Source organism: Corythoichthys intestinalis, chromosome 9 (assembly GCF_030265065.1).
Source record: "Corythoichthys intestinalis isolate RoL2023-P3 chromosome 9, ASM3026506v1, whole genome shotgun sequence".
In the NCBI taxonomy this organism is placed as follows: Eukaryota; Metazoa; Chordata; class Actinopteri; order Syngnathiformes; family Syngnathidae; genus Corythoichthys; species Corythoichthys intestinalis.
Window position 1 is genome coordinate 1,968,362 of NC_080403.1, and position 10,959 is coordinate 1,979,320.

General features: G+C 38.3%; 1 protein-coding gene across 1 annotated transcript in view; it reads left to right on the forward strand.

Moving 5' to 3' along the window:
- LOC130921742 (synaptophysin-like protein 1) overlaps positions 1-10,672 on the forward strand; it is a 56,775-nt gene extending 46,103 nt beyond the window's left edge. The window contains exon 6 of the mRNA XM_057845980.1: positions 1,415-10,672. Within this exon, the coding sequence (XP_057701963.1) occupies positions 1,415-1,528 (114 nt within the window). The 3' untranslated portion in view covers positions 1,529-10,672. The remainder of the gene's footprint in view (positions 1-1,414) is intronic.
- Positions 10,673-10,959: the final 287 nt, after the last annotated feature.

Genomic DNA, 10,959 nt, shown 5'->3' on the forward strand with positions numbered 1-10,959 from the left:
GTGATCCAACAGGACAATGACCCAAAACATAACTCAAATAGCACCAAGAAATGCACCAAAGCTCCGGAGAATTCTGAGGTGGCCATCGATGTGTCCGGATCTAAATCCCATTGAACACCTATGGAGAGATCTCAAAATTGATGTTGCAAGAAGGCACCCTTCAAATCTGAGAGGCCTGGAACAGTTCGCAAAATAAGAGTGTCCAAAATTCCATCTGAGAGGTGCACGAAACTTGTTGATGGTTATAGGAAGTAACTGCCTTCTGTTATTTCTTCCAAATGACGTGCAACCAAATATTGGGTGAGGGTGCCAATAATTTTGTCCAGCCCATTTTTTGCATTCTGTGTAAAACTGTGGACATTTTGGCTTTTCTCTTCAGCTTTTTTGTGTTTTTCCAATGCAAATCCAAAAAATAAACACATTCATACTGAAAACATTTGTAATTGCGTTAATGGTGTTATGGTGTTATACTTGTATAGCGCTTTTCTACCTCTCAAAGTACTTTACACTACATTGCCATCTACCTACTGGTGACACAGCACCAGGAGCAATGCGGGGTTCAGTATCTTACTCAAGGATACTTAGGCGAATTCATCAGGGTGGAGAATCGAACCCACAACCTCTGGGTTGGGGGACAACTACTCCACCACTGAGCCACGCCATTAATGTCTGAGAGAAACTGTGTATTTTCTGAAAAAATTCCAGGAGTGCCAATAATTTCGTCCATGACTGTATGTATAATACATGCTGCCATCCAAGCAACATATTTTTCAAGGATGGCCCTTCTTTATTTCATCAAGACAATCCCAAATCACATTCTGCTCGTTACAACAGCATGACTTTGTAGTTAAAAGATGGAAGCACTAGTCTGACCTGCTAGCAGGGCAGACCTGTCTCTAATTGTAAATGTGTGACACATGATGAAGTGCAAACTACGACAATTCTGATACTCTTGAGCAACAGAAATTGCACATTAAGCAAAATAGGACATAATTCGGATGCATAGCTTGAACAATTAGTGCCTATTGGTTCCAACAACATTTTTTCCCTTCAATTTTATTGTATAGCTCTTTCCTGCCTTTTATTTGTCATGAACTATATTTTGCTTTGTTTTAAAGTACTTTGAGGACTTCTCTAAATAAATAAATTTGATTGATTTTTTGATTTTGATATAAGGTAAGATAAAGTAACAATGGTGTAAACATACCCTGATCTCAGCTTTTTTGTAGTGTGTTGCAGGCATCATTTGCTAAAAAATAAAAGTATCAGTTTGAAAATTAATTATATGGTCTTTGTTGAAAAGGATTTGCAAATCATTGTATTCCGTTTATGTTTAACATTATTTATTGGATTTATGATTTTCACCTCTCACTCACTGTGTTAAATCCAGATCTATTTTTCTGTCTTTCTGCAGATTTTCGGGTTTTTGAATCTGATTCTTTGGGCAGGCAATTGCTGGTTCATTTACAAGGAGACTTCATTCCACAAACAACCCACCATAGAGGAAGGCGGGGCCCCTGGGCCCTAAGTCAGAAGCTTTTTCACTGGTTCTACTAAAAGAAGGCAATCCCCGTTTCAGTTATGAGTTTTTAATTTAATATCGTTTGCCCTTGACTTAAGGATTAGATTTTTTTAAAGACCCCTTTTCTCTTTAAATACACTGCAGTATACAGGTAGTCCGAGGGTTACGAACGAGTTCCGTTCCTGCGCTGGCGACCTAACCCGAATTTCCGTGTAATCTGAAATACCACCAAATTTCAAAGTAACGATCTAAAAACACGTAGTTTATGTCATTGTACTGTCCTCGCCAAGAGGTTGAAGCTAAGTCCTAGCTTGACAGCGAGCTAAGCTCTGAAATGATGATGTCAGACGTCCGTGTGGTTTTCTTACTTTATTCAGCTGCTCATGACATCAACACTTGGGGAATGAAACTAAAATAAATATAAATAAATCAGTTTGATCTTCAATAACAGCAATTCAAATTTATGTTTATAACTGGCTGCTGATACAGCAATAACAATCCACACAAATGATTAGCATGTATCAGTTAGCATCCGCACATAATCTAAAACACATAAACCTACCCCAAGTTTTTGACCACCAGCAAAAGGTGTTATATACAGGTCTTGCCTGTGTGGATGCTTCACAAGCAACAAATGTGCCCGCAGGCTTGCAGCTGTAATGTTTCACTTCTCTCTTACTCGACTGCGCGACTTCTTCGCGGGAGCAAATGCACTCTTTCTTGTGTGCGCGCATTTTCCCCATGAGAAAAAAAAACAAAAAAAAAACAACTGGAGACAAAATGGCAGAGGAGACTCCGGCGTTGTAAAGTCGAAATAACGTAAGCTGGGTACACCGTAACCCGGAGACTACCTGTATTTTAAATTGCCTACACGTGAGATTTTCACCTGTTGTTTTTAAACAGCAGTTCCCCTTTGCTTCAAGACTACTTTCCCTTGAAATTTTGAACTACGACTACTACTACTACTACTACTACTACTACAAACGACTTAATTAAAGATGATGAACATAACGCTAAACATAATGCCAAATAATCAAAGCAGAATTATATGAGCCCCACAGATTTTTTTCCCCCCAAAATGTACACATTTATGGTAATCAGATTAAGGAAATTGAGTGTATTCAGTCATATAACTAGTTTTCATTTTCAGAGCAAAAGAGACATCCATAATACCGAATGTTATAAAAGGGAACAACTTCAAAAAAGTAATCTAGCTGCATAATGATACTGTATAGAATCCAGAAAATGCAATGGTCACTGGCAAAAAGTTAATAATACTCTATTTTAAAGGTCAAAATGTCTCCTTTTAACCAGTGAACATTAACAGGCCTTGGCTGTATATTAAAACTACTGACAGAATGTTCTCTTGCATTTCTAAACTGCCTTAAGGTTTTAGTAAATTGGAATACAAGTATAAAACAAGTGAAGTTGGCCCCCATCAGACACACATTTATATAATAATGATGTCAATCATTTCTGCTACATTTGTGCTTGTTTGTGCTGTAAAAAGTTTTGTTTGTTCTGCTATCGTTTTTTAAGATATTCACAATTCTTTCATTGGTCAATCTGAGGTTAACCAGCCCCCTATTTTGAATAAAATGGTGTCAATCGTTCATGCTTCATTTGTGCTGTAAAAACATTTGTTTGCGCTACTATTATTTTATAGATATTGAGATTTTAATCTGGAGTCATCACGTTAATCACAGCCCCTCAGTTGCGGCTGACGGAGCAAACCAATTCACTCAATAACAGAGGGCTGCGAGTGACGCAATCACTCAAAATTAATATCTCAATATCTATAACAATATAAAAATATAACAATAGCAGCCCAAACTAAATTTTTACTGCACAAATGAAGCATATGTCGAGTTCAAATACGAATCCTTAGGGAGACATTAGGTAGACATTTATAATATTACATATTATATACATTATATTAATATTAAAATAAGGAGAGAAGGCACTCAATTTAGTTGAAAACCTTGCAAGGAGAAGGAGGGGAAACCATACAATACAATACTAGACTACAAAATACAGGCTCCACAATCGGTCTGACTAGCCCCTCCTTCACCTCTCTTTTTATTTGGGATGGCCCTAGCAACAGATGGGTGTCTTGCCCTAAAATGGAAAGGGGAAGCAAGCTGGCGACACCCCTTGTATTTGTTCAGCTATGTGTGTGCATGTAGGTGGAATTATTTTCATGTATGTCAGCCATTTCAGCAAAGCAAAGGTGCATCTTTTGCCTCTGTCCTTGAACAGGCAAGAGGCCTCTTAAAGGCTTCTTCAAGACAAAACATTCCTTCTTTGTGAGCAACAATAAGCTAAAACATTTCTTCACTGCGAGCAGCAATAAGCAAAAGCATTTCTTCACTGCGAGCAGCAATTGATTAGAGCAAGTATATAATAAACATCTTAATAATTATCTCATCAAATACATTTCATGAAGCAATAGCATTTGGCAAGTAATAAACTGCAAAAATATGATTTCTTAAATGTCCCAGACAGTTTAGTTCCTTAAACATGTCTATAGTATCAATCCCTAACATGTCTCTTATTTCAAACAATCATGGAACATCCTATTATAGAAATCAATAATTTATTGTGAGCTTTCATTGGTAAAAACAAATATTTAATAAGAATTTAATAATCTTGTCAGCATAAACGAATGGCACCGATTTTAATCAAATTGGATACGGAAAAGCTGCGAATAATTCGAAATTAATTTCTTAATCCCCCCCATTTACTGCAAAATGGACCCAAAGGGGTACCATTCGTTTGTCCTACTTTTGCGCTAGTTGTTGGGACACCCCTCTGTTATTGAGAGTTTGAGTTGGTACACTCCGTCAGCCACGGGGGTTGGATACGGAAAATCTGCAAATAACTTGAAATTATTATCCTAACACCCCCATTTACTACAAAATGGACCCGAAGGGGTACCATTCGTTTGTGCTACGTTTGCGCTAGTTGTTGGGACACCCCTCTGTTATTGGGAGTTGGTACGCTCCGTCAGCTGCGGGAGTTGGATACGCAAAAACTGCGAATAACCAGAAATTATTATCTTAATCCTCGCACTTACTGCAAAATGCACCCGAAGGGGTACCATTCTTTTGTGCTATGTTTGCGCTAGTTGTTGGGACACCCTTCTGTGATTGAGTACATACAGTATATAAAACAATAGCAGCACAAACAAATATTTTTACAGCACAAACGTGCACAAATGCAACATAAACCAATTTTGTAGAGCTGCAGCTATCGATTATTTTAGTAGTCGATTAATTGATGAACTAGTTCGTTCGAATAATCGAGTAATCTGATAAGTAACATAAAATAAATGAGGATCTAAGAACAGTTGGCTAACTTACATAGCAAAGGTCTTCCAGCTTAAATGCTATAAAACGCCAGCGTCTTTTTTACAGTGCTCTTAACAAATGGTTCAGACGCATGTTCCCCAAAAAACGGCTAAATATACCTATAAACTAAATTACGAATGCATTAAAAAAACGTTAGCCCAAACAAAAAATTAGCTGATGTTGGTCTTACCGTGGAGCAGCTGGATTCAGCCATGTGAAATGTGGCAGACTAGAGGGCAGTGTATCCACCAAAATCAATAAAACTACATGCAAACACTTTCAAAATAAACCATTACAACGCCACTTTAACTAAACAAATACTCGAAGCAGCAAAATTATTTTTTTTTTTTGTAATTTAACACACGAGTTAATCGATTAATCGTTGCAGCACTACAATTTTGCAATAAATGGAATGCTGCGTGACGTCATCACTCGAATTAATATCTCAAAAATGATAGCAGCACAAACGAAACTTTACAGCACAAACTAATCATTAACTATTGACACCATTTTTAGCTATTTTAAATCAAAATGGGGGGTTGGTTGACCTCAGATTGACCTATAAAAGAATTTTTAATATCTCAAAAAGGATAACAGCACAGATTTTTTTTCCCAGCACAAACGTAGCACAAACGATTGATATCATTTTTATATAAATTTACGAGGGAAGGTAAACTTCTCGGAGGTGAGCATTAAGTATCGATAGCCTTTTTCTCCGTTCTTTGCGTCCTTGTCACTGTAAATTGCAAAAACTATTGTACCATAATCTACTGTACTCGGTTGCGCTTCAAGTGATATACTTGCAACATTAATAATAGAAAAACAATGTTTAGACATCACTTTGGAAGGCCAGTAATGAGCTTGTATCAGGAACGAGCCACACTGTCTACTTGTTTACACCCAAAGCTTTTGTACACAACTACAGAGGAGTTAGTTTTAACGGATTTTAGTTTAACACCGTTTAATCTGTTCAACAACACTAAGGTCCAGTCCTTTGCCAGGAACTTATTGTATGCATGCCACTCATTTTTGCGTTGTTGAAATTGGGTTTCTTTTTGCATTTCCAACTTTTTATTGGAAAAAGATGTTCATGTGCAGCTGTAATTTGGTGCTCAACATGTTTGCCAGCGCGTATCTTTTTTTTTTTTTTTTTTTTTTTTGACAGCGTGATTACATTGTAGGTCAAGTTACAGTAAAATGTGGCATAAATTGCTGGCCAAAACTATTAGCACTCCTGCAATTCTGTCAGATAATGCTCAATTTCTACCAGAAAATGATTGCAATTACAAATCCTTTGGTAGTTATATCTTCATTTATTTAGCTTGCAATGAAAAAACACAAAAGAGAATGGGGAAAAAAATCATTATCATTTTACACAAAACTCCAAAAATAGGCCGGACAAAAGTATTGGCACCCGTTGAAAAATCATGTGATGCTTCTCTAACTTGTATAATTAACAGCACCTGTTACTTACCTGTGGCACATAACAGGTGGTGGCAATAACTAAATCCCACTTGCAGCCAGTTAAAATGGATTAAAGTTGACTCAACCTCTGTCTTGTGTCCTTGTGTGAACCACATTGAGCACGGAGAAACGAAAGAAGACCAAAGAACTGTCTGAGGACTTAAGAAGCAAAATTGTGAGGAAGCATGGGCAATCTCAAGGCTACAAGTCTCTCTCCAAAGACCTGAATGTTCCTGTGTCTACCGTGCACAGTGTAATCAATAAGTGTAAAGCCCACGGCACTGGTGTGATGTGGACGGAAAAGAAAAATTGACGAGAGATTTCAACGAAAGATTGTGCTAACAGTGGATAAAGAACCTTGACTAACATTCAAACAAGTTCAAGCTGTCCCGCAGTCTGAGGGTACAACAGTGTCAACCCGTACTATCCGTCGACGTCTGAATGAAAAGGGACTCTATGGTAGGATACTCAGGAAGACCCCACTTCTGACCCAGAGACATAAAAAGCCAGGCTGGAGTTTGCCAATACTTACCTGAGAAAGCCAAAAACGTTTTGGAAGAACGTTCTCTGGTCAGATGAGACAAAAGTAGAGCTTTTAGTTTTGGTAAAAGCATCAACATGGAGTTTACAAGGGAAAAAACGAGGCCTTCAAAGAAAAGAACACGATCCCCGCAGTCAAACATGCCAGAGGTTCCCTGATGTTTTAGGGTTGCTTTGCTACCTCTGGGACTGTACTGCTTGACAGTGTGCATGTTATTATGAAATCTGAAGACTACCAACAAATTTTGCAGCATAATGTAGGGCCCAGTGTGAAAAAGCTGGGTCTCCGTCAGAGGTCATGGGTCTACCAGCAGGACATGACCCAAAACACACTTCAAAAAGCACTAGAAAATGGTTTGAGAGAAAGCACTGGAGACTTCTAAAGTGGCCAGCAATGAATCCCATAGAACACCTGTGGAGAGATCTGAAAATGGCAGTTTGGAGAAGGCACCCTTCAAATCTCAGAGACCTGGAGCAGTTGGCCAAAGAAGAATGGTCTAAAATTCCAGCAGAGCATTGTAAGAAACCCGTTGATGGATACTGGAAGCGGTTGTTCAGTTATTTCGTCTAAAGGTTGTGCTACCAAGTATTAGGCTGAGGGTGCCAATACTTTTTGGAGCTTTGCGTAAAATGATGATGGTTTGATATATATTTTTTTTCATTTTCTTTTGTGTTTTTTCATTGCAAGCAAAATAAATGAAGATATTACTACCAAAGCATTTGTAATTGCATTCATTTTCTGGGATAAATTGAGCAATATCTGACAGAATTAGAGGGGTGCCAATACTTTTGGCCAGCAGTGTATGGTCTGAGTATGTGATCTTTCGGTTTTTAATGTTGACTTTTAGTCATCATTCTATTAGCGGGTGAAAACTGCCAAGCCAACCACTGCCTTGACAAGGCATGTGCCGGTATAAGGTTTTGACGGGATGATAACATTAAGCAAAAATACAGCGGTTTCACGGTATCACTGTATTACAACTATAGCTCTAAAATGTGTTATTTTGAGATGTATGGGTTAAAAAAAACACACAAAAAATTGTTTTTCATTCAACAGGATTTTTTTGTATTTTTCACAACATATTTGCAAATTGGCAAATGTTTACAATGGTAGAAGACTTAACAAAATTAGGCTAATGGTCGAGAGGAAACTACTTAGCCGTCTTGACATGCTCACGAGCCACGTTGTCTGCCTCGTTAACAAGCGTGTTTGTTTTACCATCGCGAGACACACTAAACCAGCTTGAGTGAAATATCGTAGCTGGTGGGAAACGTTCATGACAGCCTTTAATTACCTTAAATTTTGTGTAAAGTGACAGATGATGATCACGTAAATGTGAAATCATGTGGGGGGTATTGCCTGCACGTCTGCTGACGTTCCTCCTCTAAGCCGCGGCCGTCTGTTTCTTTTCGGTAGCCGAAGTACTCCTATACTAGCGACTTTGTCTATTTTTGAGGGGGGGAAAAGCTCAGGTGTAGTTTCAACACCTTTAACCATTATGTCTATTCTACAGCACAGCGACAGACATAGGACAAAGCAAAAACTGAAGGGGGAGGGGTGAGCGCTGCCGTTCCAAGCCACGGATTTCTCGCTACATTTTTGGGACCTCAAAAATACAACCCCTAGCAAAAAGTATGGAATCACCATTCTTGGACGAGCACTCACTCAGACATGTTATCATGTAGAACAAACTCGGATAAAACCCTTGAAAAAAAATCATGAATTCGTTCAAAAGTGCAACTCTGTAGCATTCAGAAACACTGAAAGAAAATAATAAAAAACATTGTGGTGGTCAGTAAATGTTACTTTTATAGAGCAAGTGCAGGGAAATATATATGGAATCACTCCACTCTAAGGAAAAAAATATGCAACAACAAACAAACAAAGAAATAACAATCAAAACACATCTCTAGTATTTAGTTGCACCACCTCTGGCTTGCATGACAGCTTGCAGTCTCTGAGGCATGGACTCGATGGGTATTCTTCATCAATTTGGTGCCAACTCTCTTTGATTGCAGTTGCCAGATCATCCTTGCAGGTCGGAGCCTTGCTTTAGACCATTTTTTTCAATTTCCACCACAGGTTTCCAATAGGGTTGAGATATGGGCTATTTGCAGGCCATGACATTGACTGGATGAGTCTTTCTCCAAGGAATGCTTTACCAGTTTTAGCTCTCTGGTATGATGCATTGTCATTTTGGAAAATGACAAACATATTTTCAATTGAAGGGGTAAGAAAGCTGTCTTAAATTTCAACGTAAACTTGTGCATTTATTGAAGATTTAACCACAGCCATCTCCCCAGTTCCTTTGCCTCACATGCAGCCCCATATTATCAAGGACTAAGGGAATTTTGATGTTTTTTCAGGCAGTCATCTTTGTAAATCTCTCTGGAACAGCACCAAACAAAAGTTCCATTATCATCACCTTGTCCAATGCAGATTCTTGACACTTGACGAGTGCTCGTCCAAGACTGGTGATTCCATACTTTTTGCTAGGGGTTTTAGATAATACCGTAACTATGGTATCACGGAAAATTTTAGTAGCTTTGAAACTGTGACGTTTTCATACCACGGTAAACCTTGAAACCGGTAACCGGCACATGCCTACTTGTGTGCATTAAAACGGAGCTTTAAAAAGACAAATGCATGTGTAGCTCTGTCTTACGTGCAGTATATTTTGTAATTCACATTTGCACTCAGTGGGATCTACTAAGAATTGTTTAGCTGCATTAAATGACATGATTAGAAATGCTTGAGTGCCAACACAAGAAATTAAGGAGATGGGGAAAAGCAAAGAGCTTTTAGTTGTATTATCTTGTTGCCATTTTTTTTTTTTTTTTTTTTTAAGGGGTGTGTTGTTTTGGATCATGTTTTGACCATACTTGATAATGTATGTATCCACTATTAGGTAAATACTCCAGATTGAAGATTGTATTTACTATGGAGGTACATTTGCCTCCCTTGGGAGATTCATTGTCATGTCTGGCACTCTAAATATATGTGGGCCACCAGTCTAAATCATGTGAGTGGGAAGAATACACTAACATCTTAATTACTTGTTGGTTACGGGGTACACCCTGTACAACAGACAATTCTGATAAGTCCTTGAAGGCCCGTTGTTGCTGTGAAGTGTAATCAGAATGAAAATTGTATATTTATGCATGTCGAAGTGGCCTAAATTCATTGTTACCATGCTTTGCAAAATATTAAAAATACAATGCTGACCAAATTTGCAGGCCACTGCTTTGTTTCGGAGTACATCCAGCATTATGAAATGCATACATGCGGACTCTTGGAGTATATCACACTTGCCTGCCGCTACACCAAGAATATTGAAAATGACAATATATTATTTTTAAATAAACAATTTATCAAAACCACATAATAGGTATGGGAACCTCAGGGCACCTCACGCTACGATACGATTCGCGATACAAGGCTCAAGATAACGATTTTCTTGCGATATCGCGATACAGCAATTGTCGATTTATTGGTCAGAAAATTGATACATGATATTCTACGATACAACTGTTGAAACGAATAACAAGATATTTCAAAATAGAAAAATACTGTTTAAGTGATTTATTAAACAGTGACAACTTTTCTGTGCCACATTGCTGTAAAATATAAATCTACTGCAAATTTTGTACCTGCGCATATCCAGTGTATCACAAACCTGAGTACACCCCGCGCATTTCTGCAGATATTTAAGTATATCTTTTCATGGGAAAACAATGAAACAAATGACACAATGAAAAATAGTCTGTGTGCAGCTTATATAATAGAGTTCTTTTATTTTCCCCTCAAAATAACTAAAAATATAGCCATTAAATCTAACCCCCTGGCAACAAAAGTGAGTACACCCCTATGAAAAAACACATCCCTAAATGTTCAAATTGAGTACTGCTTGTCACTTTCCCTCCAAAATGTCATGTGACTCGTTACAGGAGTGCTGTCAGCATTGCTGCAGAGATTGAAGAGGTGGGGGGTCAGCCTGTTAGTGCTCAGACCAGGGGTCTCCAAACCGGTCCTCAAGGGCCGCTGTGGCTCCTGGTTTTTGTTCCAACCGATCGAGCACAGAC